This window comes from Carassius auratus, chromosome 1, assembly GCF_003368295.1.
Source record: "Carassius auratus strain Wakin chromosome 1, ASM336829v1, whole genome shotgun sequence".
Lineage (NCBI taxonomy): Eukaryota > Metazoa > Chordata > Actinopteri > Cypriniformes > Cyprinidae > Carassius > Carassius auratus.
In genome coordinates this window covers 8,131,526-8,153,930 of record NC_039243.1, presented here as the reverse complement: position 1 = coordinate 8,153,930, position 22,405 = coordinate 8,131,526, and the positions used below count along the sequence as shown (strand labels likewise).

The 22,405-nt window shown below is 38.3% G+C and overlaps 1 protein-coding gene across 1 annotated transcript; it reads left to right on the top strand.

Annotated features, from left to right (window-relative positions):
• The first annotated feature begins 320 nt into the window (after nt 1-320).
• Nucleotides 321-21,730, top strand: LOC113108913 (adhesion G protein-coupled receptor E3-like). Its single transcript, XM_026272336.1, has 18 exons — nt 321-387; nt 973-1,029; nt 1,305-1,336; nt 1,571-1,648; nt 1,785-2,016; nt 2,326-2,445; nt 5,995-6,170; nt 6,270-6,431; nt 6,506-6,712; nt 6,787-7,019; nt 7,182-7,248; nt 7,330-7,421; nt 7,515-7,677; nt 14,189-14,244; nt 19,447-19,574; nt 20,921-20,983; nt 21,099-21,257; nt 21,396-21,730. The coding sequence occupies exons 1-18, from the start codon at nt 321-323 to the stop codon at nt 21,728-21,730; spliced, it is 2,427 nt and encodes an 808-aa protein (XP_026128121.1).
• Nucleotides 21,731-22,405: the final 675 nt, after the last annotated feature.

The window sequence follows — 22,405 nt, the reverse complement described above, 5'->3', positions numbered from 1 at the left end:
GAAGACAAGTGTGAGTGGAGCTATGTCACAACAACACATTTTAAAACTTTAGCAAGAAAGTGTAAGTTTGAGATACTGTAGGTCTGTAATTAGATAGATCTGAATTATCCCATCCAGGCTTTTTAAGGACTGGTGTAATAGCTGCAACTTTAAGGGCTTTTAGAACTGAACCAGTAGTGAGGGAGGTGTTCACAATGTTCAAGATGAGGGGACAAATTTACGAGAGACATCCCTTTAGAACAGATGTTGGGATTGGGTCAAGAGTACATGTAGTTGTATACATTGCCATCACTAATTTCAGAATACAATCATTAGTGACTATGTTAAAACTAGAAAATGCCTTTTCGGGAAAGCTAGATGGAAAGATCACAGGAACTGCAGAGCAGGGTAGCAAATTGATAGACTTATAGATATTTAATTTTTTTTTTTCTGTGAAGAAACTGAGAACTTGTTACACTCCTGTACAGAGGAATAAATTGGTGCCTTGATTGGTGCAAGAATTCTGTTGATAGTCTTAAAAATCTTATTTGGTTTGCAGCACCATCCATCACTAATAATAGATGAGTAGTACTTTGTTCTTGCTGCTTTGAGTGCATCAGCGTATTGACTCAAATGATCGTCATACATAAGCCTATGAACTGTCAAACCTGATTTCTTATTTTGACGTTCAAGCTGCCTGCTTTTCATCTTCTTAGCCCTTAACTCAGTGGTGTACCAAGGAGAAGATTTACTAAATGAAACAACACTTTCTCTCCTAGGGCAAGGCACTGAAGCCCCAACTGCTCCCCAGACACTGCAGCAAAAATGGTTGCTGACTGCTTTGTGTGTGTCCACTACTAACTGTTGTGTGTGTGTGTGCACTTGGATGGGTTAAATGCAGAGCACGAATTCTGAGTATGGGTCACCATACTTGGCCATGTCACTTTCACTTACTGTTTGTTTGTTGACTTGATATTCATCCATTTTTTTCAGCTGTTATTAAAATCATCAGCACTGACACAACAGTCACAGCAAAAACGACCTTCGCTGGTAATGTAGTCTGTTGTTTCCTCTGTTGATTGTGTTTTGGCTAAATGTTTGTGGATCTGAAGAATTGAACAGCTTTTTTTTTGGCTCCAGGTAAAGACGAGGAATGAAAGTGTTAAATGTGCAGTTGCAGATTATTTATTTTTATGAATGTCTGTTCACAAGTTATTTGTTACAAGTTGTTATGCCTTTAGATTAAAAAGTGGTAATAAAAAAGATCTTTCCATTTTGCTTAGCTTTTTATTTTATTGTCCTCCTGTTGATTTCTGTCATTGCAGTTATAAATATAACGCTGCAAAAAGGATGCACCGTAAGTTAAGTTTCTAAAATTGAATTTTTATTGAGCTGGATTATTAGATTTTCTCAATAACAGTCCAGAGATATAAGACATAAGAAAATAGGATGTACATTGTGGATATTTAAAATATGAAAGTCCACATAAACAAACCAGTTTTGATTGCTAATAATGTTGCAAAAAAAAAAAAAAAAATTAATATCACGGAGCCTGTTTGATTTGTCATATAAAGCTCAATTGTTATTTCAGAGTCAGACCTCTGGAGGATGTTTTGATAATCTTTTTGCACAGATCGAGAACATTACAGCTCAAGTTCTTCCTTTGGATGTAAGTGTTCATATAAAATGATAAAAAAATTATCTAATCTGTGTCAGGTTTATAATGATTGACAGGCAGCAGTGTTTTATTGGTATTCTTTAGGTTTACATGTAGAGTAACAGTATTTTTCTGATCAATGAATTAGACTGTGACCAACATTTTGTCTATGGCCTTCAACACATCAGAGAACATTTTAGAAACATCATCATCATCATCGTCATCATCATCACCATCATCATCACCATCATCATCAGCCAACCAAGTTAAACTTGCCTCCTTTGGAAACCGTGTGTTAAAAACCAGTGAGAAACTAATTTCTACATTAGTGAAGCTGACAGCCACAAGTGACAATGTCAGTTTTGTTCTTCCCACTGTAGGTAAGAGGAGATACAATTATTATGTTGGCTAACATTCATGTACATGTTACTATTAATGTAGCAAGTTAAATAAGAGACAGCGTTCAAACTACATCAGAGATGGAAAAACCCAACAATTATGAATATTAATTTTTATTTGTTTGTAAATTCAGTGAATGAATTTGACTTAACTGAAAAAACGTATAATAATAGAAACAAACGAGAGAACCGAGCAGAGAAGCAGAGAAACCAAAACACAACAGAACAGAAATGTGACAATATATAAATAAATTAATATAGCACATAACTGCTTTTTTTATTTTTAATCAGAGGGTCAAGTCTTCATGGTTGGACCTCAGGTCACCTTAGATAAAATCCCTCGACTCGACACAACAAATTCTTCTGTGGACATCGATCTCATAGGGATCGCCAAGAACAACAATGAAACAAGTATGAGAAATTTAATTGCAATTAAAAATAAATAAATAAATCATGAAAATTGACAACATGCCATTACCACTAAATGTCTAAGGTTATGTATGTAACCCTGGATCCTTGAAGGAAAGAGACGCTGCGTCGATGACGCTTTGGGGAAAGCCTCCAGCATGACCTCTCTGAATATGTGTGCAATCAGTCCAATGGATGGGCGAGACATCATAGGCAGATGAAGTCAGAGACCAGGAAGCATAAAAGCATGAGCGGCAAAGCCGGCAGTCAGCCTCAAAGGATGAAGCCAATGCCAGCCAGAGATGCCGGAAGTGTGGCATTGTGATGCAGCATCTCGTTCCTTCAAGGAACCGGGATTACAAAGGTAACCTAAGATGTTCCTCTTCAGGAACTCGAGCAGCATCGATGACCCTTTGGGGAACAAGAATGCCCATGCCGCCAGACTTCCAACTCTCTACCTAGTGTGGAAGAGCAGAGCTAAACCAAGAGATGGAGACAGGAGCCTGACAGTAATCGGGCACAATCCATCCCGGTGCACTCTCTCCAGAACTCTTGATAGCAGAACAATTGGGGGGGGGGTGTACAGATGAAGCCTCGGCTACGTCTGTACCATGGTGGAGCCCCGGTGGAGCTGGATGAGTCACAGGAAGCCAGAGGTGACAGTGCAATGTCTCTCGAGTCGCAAACAGATCCACCCGAATCTGGTTAACCTCTCCAACTTTGCTTCATCACCATTCCTCAGGCCTCAGCCCCTGCCTCAACAGGAAGTCTGCTCACATATTAAGATAACCAGGAATGTGGACTGCTCTCCGCGAGAGGAGTTCACCCTGGGACCACACAAGGATCTGGTATGGTAGTTTGTATAAACCGCGTGAGCGCAGAACTCCTTGGTGCTTGATGTAAGAGACCACTGCTGTGTTGTCGGTGCGCAGCAACACATGGTGACCTCTTAGGTCTGGGAGAAAGTAATGTATTGCTCGAAGCATGTGCAGTGAGGATTGATTCGATCCAAACAGTTGACATACATGCCTGCATCATGGTCAAATCCCACACCCCGTTTCTCTGTACTGGAGAAACCTTGATTTGGCCTGTGCAACTGTGCTGAACTTCAGTCCCTTGACTTAGTGGTTCAAAAAGTGCACATTAAAAAGGAGAAACACCTCATCCTTCCTCGGAATAGTGAAGTACTGGCTGTAGGACCCGGACTCTGCAACCCGAGGAGGGAACACCTCGATGGCCTCCATCCTCAGAGAGAGTCTACTTCTGTTCCATTACCAGAGCCTGTTTGGGGCCCACCAGAACTGGATTCTGTGGCCTCTCACTACAGTGTGCAGGACCCATTGAGACACATTTGAGCTCAACTCTGACTCTAGCATCTGCGGAGTACAGAAGTGACGCCCCTGGCACGAGGGGCTGGAACACGGTTGGGAGTGCTCCGCCCAGCAGCCCCTTACCGCCTCAACCTCCTCAGAGGAAGAGAGGTGAACACGTGTTCTCACACAAGAAATTACATCCCAAGAGCCCCTGTACATCTAACATCAAATAATGAGATAAATATGTCATTGTATTCTTCAGAATTAGATGTAGTCAACAACCAGACAATTCAACACTGTCTGATATAGAAAAAGTCAAATAAAAATGAAACAATGTAATATATGCGTTGCCTCGGCAGCATGCCTATTTTTATTTTTTTGCCACTCAGTCACACAAACAACACCAATCTCCTCAGAGTAAGATGAATGCTGCAGCAAGCTCTGCCTCAGAGGGAAAAGAAACTGCAGCGCGGGCTTCCAAGCCCCGAGAACGAGCTCTAGATCTAATGAACACGGGTAGAGATAGGATGCGCCGTCTTCAACTCATTCGCCAGATCATGTGCGATTCCCGCAATCACGGTTGCCGCCATGCCTCAGCAGCAGCTGACCGCAACAGCAAGATCGCATGCACTGACACACTCCTCGGAGCATGCCCGGCGAGAGCGGAGTGATTAACAGTGAGAAAAGCACAATCAGCCCCCTGAGAGCAGACTGCACGAGCTCCACTCTTCATTAATTCTGCTTATTATAATATTAGACATAATATGCTTGTGTAACTGGTGCTTGTGCAACTGGTGAGCTCATCGACGCCTTCCACATCAAACTTCTCAGAGAAAGTCAGGCAGTGCGTCGTGCCCTCTCACTGGGGAGAAAGTACTGCAAACGCAGGCTTCCAAACCCCAGAGAGCGGGCGCCGGATCTGGTGGTTAAGGAAGAAGATAGAAACTTGCCCGTCTACATTCTTTCCAGCGGATCCGAAAGCGAAACCCGCGAGCACAACCACATCTCCACCTCGGCGAAAGCGTGGCAGGCACCGCGAGAAATGCCAGTGAAGGCTCCCTCCTTAAAGAGAGCCTTCTTAGTGTGAAGCAAAATGCTCGCATCTCAGCCGTCAACTCCCTCGAGAGCTGATACTGCTGATACTGATTTACTCTCTAGCAGACAACACACGAGCTGCGACAAATGGAGTTTATCAGTGGACAAACTACAGTAAATAAGACTCACAAGCAGATAGCTACTGACACACACACAGAGCGCTTGCTGATAACAGAAAGCTGACTGCCGGCTTCACCGCTCTTGCTTTATGTTTCCTGGTCTCTGACGTCACCCGCCTATGACGTTTCGCCCATCCATTGGACTGATAACACATGTTATTCAGAGACGCTGGAAGCGTTTCCTAAAGTGTCATTGACGCAGCTTGAGTTCCTAAAAAAGAACCATATATGTGACCAATGCTGGCAAAATGAGTGACAATCACAAAATTGTCAAAAATTAGTCATCTTTAAGTTTACATTATCCCTTAAAATACCTTCAGAATGATGTATGATTTGTTGGTGTTGGATGAAAAATGACTGAGATAAACCTGTTTGATGTGGATAGAAGTCATCAAAGTCAATTTTGAGAAAAATGGAGTTAAAGTTTTCTGAAGTTTCCAAAGCAAAATCAAAGAGCAATGTTGCATCTTTTCCTCCTGTTCTTTTCTTAATAATAATTACTATATTAATAATCACAATACAGTTTTTTTATTTCATCTTTGTTATTATAAATAAGAACAGATACAAAAAAACTGTAGAATAGATATAAGAATGAAACAATGCATTACCTTTTTCATTTTAGATATAAACAAAAGCATTCAAGAAAAACAAATAATCACATGTAAAAATCCCTTTAGACTGTTCATTAAAAAGAAATGATTAAAACTACAATCAAGAGGAGCGATTGATTCCGTTTTCTTTTATTGTTAGATTAACTTTGAGACAGACGGCCGATATATTAAAACCAACAGTAAAGCACAGAGCTAATATAATATTACACACATCAGATGATTTTCCCTAACAGTTCCCCTATCGTTCATTTAAGACATAACAGGTTATGTTTGCTTGTACCCTGAGCCTGTAGCTTAAAATTAGCAAGTGTGCATTCCAAGCTCATTTTGTCAGCACACATCACAAATACTTTATTTTTTGTTTTTGTTGTTTTAATATAGTATTACATTTCTGTCTCTGTCACATAGGATCAGCTGCTGTGGCTTTCATGAGCTACAACACAATGGAGAATCTATTGAAGCCAGACTTCTTCAACACATCCAGTGACACAAATAAAACCATGATGTCCACTGTGATCTCAGCTACTCTTCCCAAAACTACCAACACTAAGCTAACTAAACCAGTCAACTTCACCCTCAAACACATCAGAGTGAGAGACTGAAACATGCTTTTGTTTTATCAGAGCACTGATGAACATCTAAAAAAATCTAATATTCAATGTTCTGATACTTTCTTCATCTTTCTGCAGGAGTTTGATCCCAACGGTTCTCTTTTCTGTGTGTACTGGAATATCAGCGAGTGGATTGTAGATGGTTGTTCTGCTTTAAAGTCCAACAGCAGCCACACTGTGTGTTCCTGTGATCATCTGTCCACATTCGCTCTCATCATGCAAACCAGCCGTCAGTCAGAGGTACAGAACATTTCTAGTTTACACTGAAGAACAGCACAGATTTGGTACTCATGTTCTCTCACATGTTTTCTCAGAGCGACTCACTAATGGAGCTGTTGAATTTGGTGTGTGTGACCGTGGGGCTGGTGTTCTTCACTTTGGCCCTTTTGACCTTTGCCCTCTGTCAGTGGAGTCCTGGAGTGAATAATGTGGCTCGAATCAACATCTGCATCAGTCTTCTGTTGGCTCACCTTCTGTTTCTGCTCACACAGCGGTTCCTGAGCCTCATACAGCCTCTGCAGGTGAGAATGATGGAGCCCTACAGCTCAGCACAGACTCACTGAGAATCATCATAACCATCTCTCATGGTCTCCAGGTGTTGTGTACCGTGATCTCAGGACTTCTGCACTTCCTCTTTCTCTCCGGCTTTGTGTGGATGTTCATTGAAGCTTTCCTGCTCTTCATCTGTGTAAAGAACCTATCACAGATCAGCTCCAAAAAGAGGGAGGTTCTTAACAGTGGATTCCTGTGTGTGATTGGATATCTGGTTGCTCTGGTTGTGGTGTGTGTGTCTGTCGGTCTGGTTCCTGAAGGCTACGGCAGCAAAGAGTGAGTCAGGATGTTTAAAAATTGAGTAGATTAAATAAAGACTGTTAGTTGGACTGACAACTCACTGATCTTTTGAAACAATGCTGCTCTCTGATAGATACAATTTTATGTATTTCAAATGATTAAGATAAATATGGATTTTTGAAATGCCTTTTCCAACAGCTGCTGGATTAAAAAGGAAAAAGGTTTTATCTGGAGTTTTCTGGGTCCTGTTTGTGTCATACTAGCAGTAAGTTCTAGATACAGACATTTTTCACATTGGCTGTTGAAGCGAAAATAATTAAAGTGAACATGTTTCTTATTTTTGCAGATGAACACAATCCTCTTCATCAGAGTCATCTTCACTCTGAGCTCAACTCTCAGAAGTCTAAATGCTGAAGTTTCACAGATGAAACAAACAAAGTATTATGCATTATAATTAATTCTACCACTTTTAATAAAGTAACACGTTACAATGAAGACTATTGAAGTATTTCTTTCTATGTTACTCTGCAGGATCATGGTGTTTAAAACACTGGCTCAGTGTGTGATTCTTGGTTGCTCCTGGATTCTGGGTTTCTTCACTAATGGCAGTAAGGTGCTGGAAATCCTCTTCCTGATCTTGAACTCCCAGCAGGGAACCTTCATCTTCCTGATCCATTGTGTCTTAAATAATGAGGTCAGGCAAAATTTTCATCATTACCTGCTTCTTTTGCTCCTTATAAACTCCATCAAGCTCCCCACTGGGCAAAGTTACGTCCAGTGGATGTCTTTTTATGTCTTTGCTGATGTTGAAAAGACATCCACTGAGGAGCCAGAATGAAAGTTTTTATGACGTCTTTTTTTGACGTCTTCTGTACGTCCGATTTAGACGTTCAGGGAACCTCCTTACAAGGTTAAAAACTAGTTCAAAAGTGGTCAGTAGAAATATTTTCAACATCATTTATGGTTCATTTAGGCATAACTTATACTGTTTCTGGACCAAATCAACACTCTCAGGATGCAATAGATTCATGTTATTTCAATGTAATTTCCAGACACTGTGTTTGTCTTAAAATCAAGAAAATAAAATAATCTTTATGAAATAATGAAATAAACGACTATTGAGCATGTGGTAAAATCAACTGCAAATCAAAGACATTAAATATCTGAAGATCTCAGCAGAGGAGGATCAAACATATGGAGTCAAAATCCTAAAAAGTGTTGATTTGGTCCAGAAACAGTATAAGTTATGCCTAAATGAACCTTTAATGATGTTGAAAATATGTCCACTGTCCATGTTTTAACTAGTTTTTAACCTTGTAAGGAGGTTTGTGAATGTCTAAATCAGAAGTACAGAAGATGTCAAAAAAAGACATAATAAAAACTTTCATTCTGGCTCCTCAGTGGACGTCTTTTCAACGTCAGCAAAGACATAAAAAAATGACGTCCACTGGACGTAACTTTGTTGTACGTACGTTGAACGTAACTTTAATGTTTCAAGCATGTCGCATTGATTTGATGTCGCATTTTTATTGGCTGCTAAGTAAACGTGCATTGTAGCAGCAAACACACAGTACGCTGATCATTCTGAATTTCTGACACTGCCAGAAAATGATTGTAGGCTATCTTTGGTCGAAAGACCATGACAATGGGCATCTTTGGGGTGGGGGTGGGTGGAGTTACATCACATTACGTGGTTACGTGAAATCATCTAATTACAACTCTATATTAACTGCAATCAACAACAGACTAAAACAAAGTATTATAATTAAACACACCATAATTATCAATGGGAGCACTGGGCTTGTTTCCCTTCAATGATATGATCCCAATGAGGAGGGATGGGTGACAGTGAGGCTCGATGTGTGTTGCAGATGTACCTTTGTTTTTGTTGCTGTGAGCGCAGAAAAAAACCACCTTGCCAGTCTTTCAATAATCTGAATGATTATAGACCGGTGGCACTCACCTCCATTCCTGCTAAGTGCCTTGAGAGGCTGGTCACCAATTAAATTAAGAGTGCAATACTACCATCACTTGACCCACACCAATTTGCATACAGACAGAACCGGTCGACTGAGGACGCCATCGCCACCGTGCTCCACACGTTATTAGTACATCTTGAGCACAAGAACAACTATGCGAGTCTCCTCTTTGTCAACTTTAGCTCTGCCTTTAATACAATTAGGCCACTTAAACTCAGAGCCAAACTGTACCATCTTGGCATAAACAACTCGCTGTGCAACTGGATTGTGTACTTTTTGACAAACCGAACACAGAGGGTTAGGGTAGGCAAGCACTTGTCCTCCACCCTTTTAATTAATACCGGGCTCCCCCAGGGGTGAGTGCTTAGCCCTTTGCTATACTCTCTATTCACACATGACTGCTCTGTTTCTTTTTGCTCCAATCTCATTGTTAAATTTACCGACGATACAACATTGCTCGGACTCATCAATAATAACAATGAGGTGGACTACAGGACTGAAGTGCAACATCTTGTGTCATGGTGTGTCAGTAATAACCTCTCTTTGAATATCAAAAAGACTAAGGAGATCATTGTGGACTTCCGCAAAAGCAGACCCAATCACAATCCTCTCTTTATTGACAATGAGGTGGTAGAGAGGGTGCCACACTTCAAATTTTTGGGTGTATCTATGACTGAGGACCTGTCCTGGGGAACTAAGATCAATGCAGTGACAGGAAAGGATCAGCAACGCCTCTACTGTTTGAGGAAACTGAGGAACACTAGGATTCCAAAACAGCTGATGGTCAATTTCTACAATTGCGCTATCAACAGTGTTTTGACATATAGTTTATTGGTGTGGTACTCTAGCTGCACTAAGGACCATCAGCAGGCACACCAACATGTGGTAAAAACAGCGGGTAGAATCATTAGGACCATTCTCCCAGAGATCAGCGCCATTTATGACACACATTGTCTGAAGAGAGTACAGAACATTCTGTGGGTCCGGTATCATCCGGCCTATCACCTATTCCACCTGCTGCCCTCAGGCAGAAGGTACAGGTCAATTGGTGCCAGTAAAACCAGACTGGCTAACAGCCTGTATCCTTATGCAGTAAGGCCGCTAAACCATGCCCTTTGTCACTATTAGACTTTGCAATAACTACATCAATTCCAACTGTGACCATACCCTTCGTTTTTGTAAAGTATCTTGTTATCAAGAGCTAATGTCACTGGTTCAGTGTTCTAACAACTACATACTTTTGATGTGCCATGTTTACATAGGGGGTAATTATTATTTTTTATTATCTAATACTTGGAGGGGATCTGCACTGGTGTTAGTGCACTTTAATATATCATGTAGTGTTGTTGTTGTATGCTCCAATGCAATTTCGTTGTTGATCTTGAATGACAATGACAATAAAAGTAAATTGAATTGAATTTCCCAAATGTCCAGAAAATGTTGGAAATGTCAAATGTGCCCTTTGACACTTGCTGTCCACTCAATTGCAACTTGGCTTTGAATGCAGATACTTTGTCTGCCAATTTGTTGTCATTCTCCCCAGCAGTTACAAATTAGGTTCATTGAGCAGGTTGAACATGTCAGAAAGGTATGCAAGTGTACCAATCCATTACTTTTCATTGAAGTGTGCTGCCAGTCGTGACGTTTTTCTGAAATCGTGCCCTATGTAAATTACACAGCAAAACCCCCAGTGTTAATTTAACACTCTGAGTGTGGACACATATAAACACTAAAGCAGTGTTAAAAGTAACACTGAAGCAGAGTTGAAATTAATGAAATAATTAAGAAGTTAATTGAGTTATGATTGACCATTATTGAAGACACCTGATTTTAACAAGCAGAATCACCAAATGAGAAAATCACAATTTGTGTATCACCATTATAGTGGTCAGTGTTTACTAGTGATCGACCGATATTGATTTTTTATAACCGATACCGATACCGATTATTTGCATGTTTATGTACCCGATAACCGATATGCAGAACCGATATTTATTTACTGTTATACTTCTGTTTCTGACAATTATTACAACACAAATGAGCTGAAAAAAAAAACATTTTATTTATAACAATCACTCCTTGCATACAAAAAAAACTTTATATTTATACACAAATAAATAGAGGGGTCTGAGTCCAAAAAATTTAAGTGCACTGTGCAAGTGCAAGTGTCTTTGTTTTAAAATAAAAGCTTTGATGAGGTAAAAAAATAAAAACGGGTAAAAAAATAAAGCACAAAAATGATTCTAACATATTGGTGGGGGCGGGAGGGCTATTTAGGAGTGCATAGCTATTTAGTAGTGTAACTTAATACTCCCAGTTAAGCAGAACTAGGTTTTAGTGTAGAAAACTGTGAAAACAGAGTCTTTCAGCATTCTGCCCTGTAAGCCTGCTTCCTTCAAAAATGTCATGCAGTGGCCGTGCATGAGGCTTCCTGATCATCAACCCAGTCAGGTGCTGAGCAATATGAACGAACTTTTATCCCGAGACTATATAAAATTAAACAGCACTTGTCAGTTGGCATTTTATGATCTAGATTCAATCTAACGTTAGATCATGAAATGCCAACTGACAAAGTGCTGTTTGACTATAATTTAATCAACCGCGATCGCGCATGGAGATAATAAATAATTAATTTCCACAAAGCGGTATATGTATATGTGTATTAGCGAAATAATTGTTATGTAGTAAATGATAATATAATCTAGTGTGTTTAAACAAGATAATCTTGTCAAAAGTTTCATTCAGTGGCATTGCTTGAGGCTTCCTGATCATCAACCCAGGTGCTGAGCAATATGAACGAACTTTTTTTCCCGAGACTATATAAAGTTAAACAGCACTTGTCAGTTGGCATTTTATGATCTAAATTTAATCTAATGTTTAATCATGAAATGCCAACTGACAAAGTGCTGTTTGATTATAACTTAATCAACCGCGATCGCGCATGGAGATAATAAATAATTAATTTCCACAAAGCGGTAGGCTATATTTATATGTGTATTAGCGAAATAATTGTTATGTAGTAAATTAAAATATAATCTAGGGTGTTTAAACAAGATAATCTTGTCAAAAGTTTCATTCAGTGGCCGTGCTTAAGCCTCCAGATCATCCGTCAGTTGCTAAGCAATATGAACGAACTTTCTCTTCTAGACTAATGGTGAGCAAATACAACAGATAGAGAATTAAATTCAACGCTTTTCAGAATCAGAATCAGAATGAGCTTTATTGCCAGGTATGTTTACACATAGCGTACGAGGAATTTGTTTTCGTGACAGAAGCTCCGCAGTACAACAGAATAACAGCGACAGAACATAAAACACATAATAAATTTATTTTCAACATGCACTTATTCATGTCTGTTTTATTTAATTCATTTAAAGATACGTCTTTATTGGAGCAGGACATGACGAACACTACGTAACTCGATGAGTTCGTCTCAATTGTTTAGAAACAAGCTGCATAAATTAACTATATCAGGAATTTATGTCTCAGATCTCATTTGTGCATGTCTGTTATGTTAAATAAAGTTGATTAATTAAAGCAAACCAAGTAGAACATATACTTTACCTGTGCACTGAGTTGTTGTTGACTGATCACCTCAGACGCCCGGGCTGCAATGGCGGAAATCTCAAAACGGCCACAAGATGGCGCCGTAAATCGGCGAATCCGATATTACAAAACCGATACCCGATTATGGAAAAATGCTTAAATATCGGGAAAAATATCGGTAAACCGATACATCGGTCGATCACTAGTGTTTACTTTAGTTGGGATCTTGACCCTTCAGTTATTAACTTTAGATTTTGTGGGGTTGTGGTAACTGAGTTTATAACATACAGACAGACCACAGCGAAGGCAATCTTATGGATTTGATTGTGGTTTGGACTGATTGTCATGGATTGACCTGAATGACCCGAGTTCAGGTTTCTTTACTGTGTACATTAATTAGGTTGATAAAAAAGTGATCCAGTGTTTTTGCCATAATGATATGTTTTTAAAAGCTAGTTCTACATAAAGAAAGAGTTCTTTAGTTTGGACACGCAGACATCAAAAATGAGTGTGAGCATCACAACAACGGTGACCATCAAAAAATCATGTTGTAGCCGATAAAAACTCATCTCTGGCTCCCATCATGCATTGCGGCATGAATAAATTATGAGCTGAACTGTCTTTTTAACTTTTCATTCTAACTATATTTTATTTTTGCTGTTTTTATGTGAAACTTTTAGTATCTACGTAGTTTTGTGATGTTCAGAGTAGATCTGTTTATCTGAATATGCTGTTTGTTACCAGTGTTGAGATTCATATGCTAATTCTTCTTATCTGTGTTTGCCTAAACTTAAAACTCGTTCACAAGCCTAGATCACAACTAAAGCAAACACTGATCACTATAATGGTCACACACAAATTGTGATTTTCTCGTTTGGTGATTCTGCTTGTTAACATCAGGTGTCTTCAATAATGGTCAATCATAACTCAATTAACTTCTTAATTATCTCATTAACTTCAACTCTGCTTCAGTGTTACTTTTAACACTGCTTCAGTGTTTATATGAGTCCACACTCAGAGTGTTAAATTAACACTGGGGATTTTGCTGTGTAGATATAAATCAAAATTTTGTTGTCGCTGTTGTTATAATTCTTAATGTGAGTTTTTGAGCCATTTGAGTCACAATGAATCAGACAAAAATGCTGAAGTCCCCCTCCATTGCACAAATGGTAATGTCCAACCATTGCTTAGCACTTTCACCAACAGCTTTATGACTGTCGTTTGACTGGACAGGTCCCTCTGAAAGTGCTGCCCAATGGATTGTTTTTCATTGCTGGTCAAAGACAGACAGTTTCCCCAAATATCAACATAAATTCAAATGTGATATTGAAAAGCTAAATTGAAAAAAAAAAAAAAAATTATAATAATAATTTAAAGTGTCATACATTTTAGACACAATATTGTCTGTTTTTGCTATTTCAACAATGAAAATGGTTCCAGACAAAACCACAGCAGAACTTTTGTGTTTCTCAGAGCAACACTGTGGTGTTTGTTTCATTCCAGAATAGATCTGCCAGATTAATGCCAGATTCAAGGTAAAAATAATAGACAGACAAACAGACAGCTAGTTTTCTTCAAACACATTGCCTTACCTTCTTTTGGTCTCAGTTCATTAGTTCAGAGGTTAATTAAACTGATCTCATGAAGTCACTCATATCCTCTCGTCTAATTCTTGTTCAGGTCAGGCAGCAGTACAGGAAGTTCTTCAGATGTCTTTGCAGTGGACGCAAACAACAGTGAGGACTACAGAACCATGTTCTTAGTGTAAAACATACTGCACAAGAGCCAATGTGATACATGCTATTATATATAACAGAATCAATGATTTTGGATATTAAATCTCATAGTTGCTGTTCCTTCCTGTAAATTATAGAAAAACATGCTATTCATTTATTCAGATTTTCTTGGTGAAGGGTTAACAATTATGTTTTACAGATCCCTGGAAATAATCCAACTTTTCAAATTACTGCTATCTTAATAAATAACTAAAATGTTTCCTCTACATGGACCTCTTTTAGACTATATTACCTAAAATTCTAATCTGCCTAATACAACATATGCCATATAAATGCAAAATGTATTTTCAAGAGGGAGGTCTGCAGATTTTAAAGGTATTGTGATATATTTAAAACTATAAAATGCAACATATTTTGCAACTACTTGTGAATGAGTAGATTGCATTTGACTATTTTTTAGGTTACGTTCTTTTTTTCCCTGTATCATTAAAATGTTTGTTACAAAATATCTTAAAATAATAAACAATAATATGATTATTATAATTCAGCATGAAAACAAAACAAAACAAAAAACAAACACCATCATAGATGACTCTGATTTGATGAATTGAGAGAAATCCTCTACTTTGAAATATGAAATGATCAGGCCATCCTCCACAGCAGTTCTGTATTTAACATCAACATAACTTCAATACCACGACTTAGGTGCCCTTGAGCAAAGCATCGAACCCCCAACTGCTCCCCGGGTGCCGCAGCATAAATGGCTGCCCACTGCTCCGGGTGTGTGTTCACAGTGTGTGTGTGTGTTCACTGCTCTGTGTGTGTGCACTTCGGATGGGTTAAATGCAGAGCACAAATTCTGAGTATGGGTCACCATACTTGGCTGAATGTCACGTCACTGTCACTTTCACTTTCACTTTCACTTTCATAACTCTTAGAATTTTAACTGCAACAAATTCCATTAATTTTACAACATGAGTCAATAATCAAGGTTTGAAGCATGCATCAGACTTAAAATATCCATCTTATTGAGAAAGTTAAGCAAATAATGTTGTGACTATCGTTTATGAGCTGAGACAAAACCTAATGATCAATTATTATCAGCTGCCAGTGTGGGTTAAAAATGAGAATAACACACAAGGCATTGTGTAGAAGGTTTTTTTTAAATACTCTGTGACCTGTGAGCTATTTTCATTTATACATTTGTATATGAATTTAAATGTGTGGGTTACTTATCAGGATGATTAACAAATTAAACATCTCTGTAAACATGTAAACATGCAATATTGTCTAATTTGTGTCAGTGAGGATTGCTGTATTTCAGCTCAAATCAGGTAATTTAGTTCTGCTTATAACACTTTTCATCAGTCTCTGTAAATTAAACAAACTGCATGATCATGTGTGATATGTGTGTAGTTTCAGTTGAGTAATTAGATTCATTCTCTGACAAGGTCAAGGCTCTTAAACCTTTTTATGATTTTAAAAAAGTACAAATTATGACAACTGGTTGAAACTGAAATGAAACTGACTACCCTTACATTATCAATGCACTCTACAGTTACTCTTGAGAATAAAAAAGTTAGAGAGTCTTCCTGCTTCAAAATCTCATGCATTAATCAGTGTTTTTCTTGATGATTCCTTTTAAATTTATTTAAAAAAAAATAATAATCTACACCAAAGTTTGTAGTGAACTCTGATTTTATTATTATTTTTATTCTGAATTTAATTACCCACCATAAAAATAAATATCCTTATATCAACTTTTCAATAATTTTAACCCATGAATTTTTAAAACTTTCCTCACTTGTAAATTCGTAAATTCAAAGGAATGGTCTATGCATGTTTGAAACAGAAGATACAAACAGATATCATTAATCGGCGGAAAATGTGTTTTTCCCCCTTTGAACTTTAAAGGAATCTTCTCCTCTGGTCTGGCTTCTAGATAAAAAGAGGAATACACCAGACAGTCAAAATGGCTTCCTCTCTTCATAAAAAAGTTTTTTCTTATCATGATTGGCATGTTAAGACTAGTTTACAGTGTCCTTATGAACTGCTTTTACATGATGAATGTTCATTAGATTCAAAATATACTGTTTAATTTGTTGTTTTATTTTATGTTATGACATGTCTTATAAGAGCACTGACTATCATATCTTCATGATGTCTAAGTATAAATGTTTTTTTTTTCTTCTTCTTCACATTGCTTCATGTGTGTTGATCAATCTCACAAACCTCTGTATGCCAACACAATCCTGTTTGGAAGGAAATTAACCTCTTCCAAACAGGATTGTGTTGGCATACAGATGTATTACATTTAAATGATGCTGTTTGATTTGCATGTTTGTGAAAGCATATGAAAGTGTTTGGTCTTCAGATTTCAATTTCAGTTTGTTAGGCCAGTTGACTTTAATTTCACTGTGCCGATTAATTGATTCATTTATTTATTTTTACTTGTTATTTTTCAAATTTCTTAGCATTCACTTAGCACAACAGAGATAGCTACAACAGGCATTATATTGCACAGTCTTGATATGTTGGCTGAAATTTTGACTTGATGTGTTTGGAACTTTAAATTGAACTGAACAATTGTGATAGCAAGTTTTGTATTGCTTCTGTTCTTAGAGAACTGGAGTTGGACCTGTATTAGATTTTAAATCTTGGTAAATCATGTTTCTGGTGATTCTATTAATACTGTCTTTTTTTCTGAAGGATTGACTACTATATGTTAACGGCTGCTAGTAATGTTCATTTGTATAACTGAAGATTTGTAGTTCTGCCTACCTTTTATGGTGTTAATATTTTGCTAATGCTAAATAAAAAGAGATATAAAAGTCTTCAGCTGAACTGTTTTTAGAAAAATGTTATAAGTTTTTTTTTAAGTTATGAAATTATTATTATTATTATTATTATTATTATTATTATTATTATTATTATTATTATTATTATTATTATTATACAGTTAATCTGTCTGACCCATGCGACAACTACACTGAGCTGAATGAATCATGGAGAGCCACACAGCAAAATCCCCAGTGTTAATTTAACACTCTGAGTGTGGACTCATATAAACACTGAAGCAGTGTTAAAAGTAACACTGAAGCAGAGTTGAAGTTAATGAGATAATTAAGAAGTTAATTGAGTTATGATTAAGCATTATTGAAGACACCTGATGTTAACAAGCAGAATCACAAACGAGAAAAATCACAATTTGTGTATCACCATTATAGTGTTCAGTGTTTGCTTTAGCTGGGATCTTGGCTTGTAACTTTTTACTTTTAAAGTTTGTTTGTCAAACCAAGAGCAAAAATCATCGCGTGTTGATGATTATGTTTTAATGTAATCGTTGTTTGACATGATTCACTGAACTCATTTACAGTCTTTTCTCAAAGTAAAACTTCCATTATTGATTGTCACAGCTTTGATTCCACAATGAAAAAATCTATATTTTCTATACATTTTGTAGGTATCTCTTGCAAGTGATTCTGATTTTTTTTTATTAAAGAATTCTAATTTTAGGCACACACAGATAACAAGAATCAACGTATGAATCTCAACAACGGTGACAAACAACATATTCAGATAAACAGACCAACTCTGAACATCACAAAACTAGATACAAAATGAACATAAAAACAGCAAAAATAAAATATATTTAGAATAAAAAGTTAAAAAGACAGTTCAGCTCATAATTTATTCATGCCGCAATGCATGCTGGGAGCCATGGATGAGTTTTTATTGGCTACAACATGCTTTTTTGATGGTCACCGTTGTTGTGATGCTCATGCTGATTCCTGATGTCTGTGTGTCAAAACAAAAGATTACTTTTTTTTTTTTTTTTTACGTAGAACTAACTATTAAAAACATGTCATACTGTGTCAGAAATTCTGGGTTGCTTACTTTTCTTTTTCCCTTAATTTATGTATGCAGTAAAGAAACTTAAACTCAGGCATTCAGGTCACTCTATAACAAATAGCTCAAATCACAATCAATGACACACATGATTGCCTTTGCTGTGGTCTGTCTGTATGATATAATTCAGTCACCACAGCCACATAAAATCTAAAGATAATAACTGAAGGGTCAAGATCCCAACTAAAGCAAACATTGACCACTATAATGGTGATACACAAATTGTGATTTTCTCGTTTGGTGATTCTGCTTGTTTACATCAGGTGTCTTCAATAATGCTCAATCATAACTCAATTAACTTCTTAATTATCTCATTAACTTCAACTCTGCTTCAGTGTTACTTTTAACACTGCTTTAGTGTTTATATGAGTCCACACTCAAGAGTGTTAAATTAACACTGGGGATTTTGCTGTGCACCACTTATATAATATAAATTAGTCTTAAAGTGTGACCAGTATGTCACCTGGAGCGGCTGGTATCGTCTCTTCATTAACGGTGTGAGTGCTCACATCCCAAACACATGTGCTGAAGCCTAAAGATGTAGCACCCATTCCCCTGTGGATCCCTGCTGGACACCCAACAGTTCAGGATGGAGTCGTCACTCGAGATGTCTGCGGTAACTGGAACAAGTACTGCTGCTATTACGGGTCTTTTCCCATTAATGTCTGAGTTAGTAGTAACAAAGTGGGGGCTCGTCCATTTGGATTTGCGCATTTTGTTGTTAGTTATTTGATTTGGTTTTTGTGCGCGTTGTGATTTGATTTAGTAATTTGTTTATGGACGCTTGTGGGGCACATGAGAGCGAGTGTAGCTCGTTTTCTGTGCGTCTTGATGTTTGGCAGTTACGGAGCAATTCCCTTGACGTCATTGTGCTTATATGGTTAGTTGTTGCGCTCTTTGAGACGTGCCTGTTTGATTAGTTTGGATTCAGTTGTTTGTTGGCGTACTAGAGCGGGAGTATTTGGGCATGTGTGGCTGTTTTTAGAGGCTTATGAAGGTAAGTGACGATTTGTCAAAGTGCAGTTGTAAGTTTTGGACTGGCGTTTTTTCCTTGTAGGTGTAGCAGCGTTTCATGCATTTATAAACCGATGGTTCGGTAAAGGTTGCAAGCTGGCAACCCTTCTAAAACCACAGAAATGCTCTCGATCTGACATAAGGAATAGGGAAATGGGAAGCTCTAGCCGCTGTACCTCCACAATAAAACAATAATGCAGCGAACCCCCTATTGGGAAATGCTGCTACACCTACAAGGAAAAAATGCCAGTCCAAAACTCATCCTGTTTGTTTGGCTAGGTCCTCTTCCTCTGTTGTAGGGGAGGTGGAGGATGTAGCAGAGCCTGATGAGGTCATGATGTCTGGTCGGCTGAAAAATAAGGAAGCTTTGGAAAAATTGGAAAGCGTTTTGGGTCATCTAGAGTCATGTCAGCAGACACAGTTGGTTAGGCTAATAAGAAGTTTTCCTGGCCTATTTGGAGATTTGCCATAATGTACAATGCTATTAAAGCATGATATAGATGTGGGGGAGGCAAAGCCAATTAGACAAAGATTTTACCGTGTTCACCCAGAGAAGTGTAAAAACTTGGACGCTGAGATTAAAGGGGGGGTGAAATGCTATTTCATGCATACTGAGTTTTTTACACTTTTAAAGAGTTGGATTACCATGCTAAACATGGACAAAGTTTAAAAAATTAAGTTGTACGTTTGAAGGAGTATTTTTGTTCCAAAAATACTCCTTCCGGTTTGTCACAAGATTCTGAAAGTTTTTTTTTCGAGTATGGGTCTGTGTGACGTTAGATGGGGCGGAATTTCCTTATATGGGTCCTAAGGGCACTTCTCCCGGAAGAGCGCATGCTCCCGTAGAGCAGAGCAGAGCAGAGACATTCACTGATCAGAGCGAGAGAGCGAAATGTCACAAAAGAAGTGTGTTTTTGGTTGCCAGGGCAAGACAACCCTGCACAGATTACCAAAAAAAAAGGTCCAGTTTGCTGCCGGATTTGCATATAGTTTATTTCTTAAGGATAATGCAGTCCCAATGAAAAAGGGTCACGGTCGTGTGTTGGAACCGCAGGCGGTGAGTAAAACTGCTTCAAATATCTCTGTGTTGTTAACTTAGCTATCGGCGCGTAAGCACATCAAGTAAACAACATGCGATATTGGCATCAAACTGCACTTTCCTCATGTACACCTTAAAAAAAAAAAAAGACGACATAAAGTGGAACTTTTCCAAAACCGCTAAGCAAATATATTACAGTTTCAATAGATACTACATAGAGACGTCCTGCTGTAGTCGTTGCTGCTGCTGTTCTTGTTCAATTTCAGCCTCTGGATCTGATTCTGGATCATAAATATACGGTTATAGACTGTTAGCCATGGTTTGTTTTGGATGATGGTTTTTTCCTCACGGTAATGTCACAGTTTCCAGATGCTCTCAACGCAGAAGCCTACTCGCGCTCGTGATTCTTTAGCTCCGCCCACACGTCACGCCTCCAGCCGCTCGTGTTTTTTCCGGGAAAAAAACGGTATAGACTATCTTTCTCTTATAAATATAATAAAACTAAAGACTTTCTGGAGTTATGAAGGATGCAGTACTACTCTATAGGTACTCAAGATTAACAGGATATTGAGTGAAAATGAGCATTTCACCTCCCTTTAAGTACATGGTTCAGAATAAGATAGCAGTTCCCTCTGACTCTAGTTGGGCGTCACCCAGTCTCTTGGTCCCAAAGTCAGATTACATTACATTACATTACATCTCGGTTTTGTACAGATTTTCGTAAAGTGAATGCGGTCACTAAGCAGGACTCCTTCCCTTTACCTCGTATGGAGAAAGGTGTTGATCAAGTGGGGGGGGGCAAAGTTCGTGACTAAGCTGGATTTACTTAAAGGTTACTGGCAGGTGACACTGACAGAAGGGGCAAAGGAGATTGTGTCTTTTATTACACCAGGTGGGCTGTACTCTTATAATGTCATGCCTTTTGGTTTGACAAATGCACCATCAACTTTCCAGCGCCTAATGAACTTGGTGGTGAATGACCTGGAAGGATGTGCAGTGTATTTGGATGATGTGGTGGTATATGCAGATTGCTGGGAACAGCATCTGGACCGTGTTAAAGCTTTGTTTGTGTGTCAAGCTCAAGCTAGGTTAATAGTTAATATGGCAAAATGTGAATTTGCTAAAGCCACGGTGGTCTTTTTGGGTCGTGTTGTATGTCAGGGCTAAGTGAGACCATTCCGTGCTAAAGTGTGTGCAATTGATGGCTTTCCATCACCAACGACAAAGAAGGAGCTTATGAGATTTCTCGGTATGGTGGGCTACTATAGGTGTTTCTGTAAGAATTTCTCTACAGTGGTCGCACCTTTAACGGATGTTCTGAGAGGAAAAGCCAAGTATGTGTGGTCTCTGGTATGCCAGCAGTCTTTTGAGAGGGTTAAAGCTCTATTCTCAAATGCTCCGGTTCTAGTGGCTCCTCGATGGGATCATGAATTTCATCTGGAGGTGGATGCCAGCATGGTTGGGGCTGAAGCAGTGTTACTGCAGAAGGATGAAAGGGGGATTAAAGGAGAAGTTCACTTTTAAAAAAAACTTTTGCTGATAATTTACTCACCCCCATGTCATCCAAGATGTCCATGTCTTTCTTTCTTCAGTCGAAAAGAAATTAAGGTTTTTGATTAAAACATTCCAGGATTTTCCCCCATGTAATGGACTGTAATGGCCCGTTTCGTGTGCGTATCCTGGGTGTTTTAATATTAAAAGGCCTAAAAGAACATTTTCGTCAGGACAGACATTTTTTACTTTTCATAAATTTCCTACACACAATCCTGAGCGATTGAAACTGTGGTTGCTCGCGCTGCACTTGGATATCAACACACCTGAACATGCTAATATGTAAGAGAGTGTGCAGTGATAATTTTTTCGAGGATGATTTCAAACCCTCCCAGCAAGGACATCGCCGTTATCTGAAAGAGTCGGCTGTGCCCAATACGTTTTTACAGCAAACAGAGGTATGTATGTTTTTTTTTTTTTTTTTTTACTATGTTAGATGCATTGACGTTTTTTTTTTTTTTCTCGTCAATGCGTTTCATAACGTGTGAATGATTATCACTAATATCTTCCTATTACTGTAGACGTGCTAAAATGTTTTTTTTTTTTTTACTCCTAAGTATCCGTCTCATGGAAATTTCGAGTCTCCAGCAACAGACAGTAGCGCTGAGCTGGAGGTCCAGGAAGCAGTAGAGTTTTTGGCTAATGTTC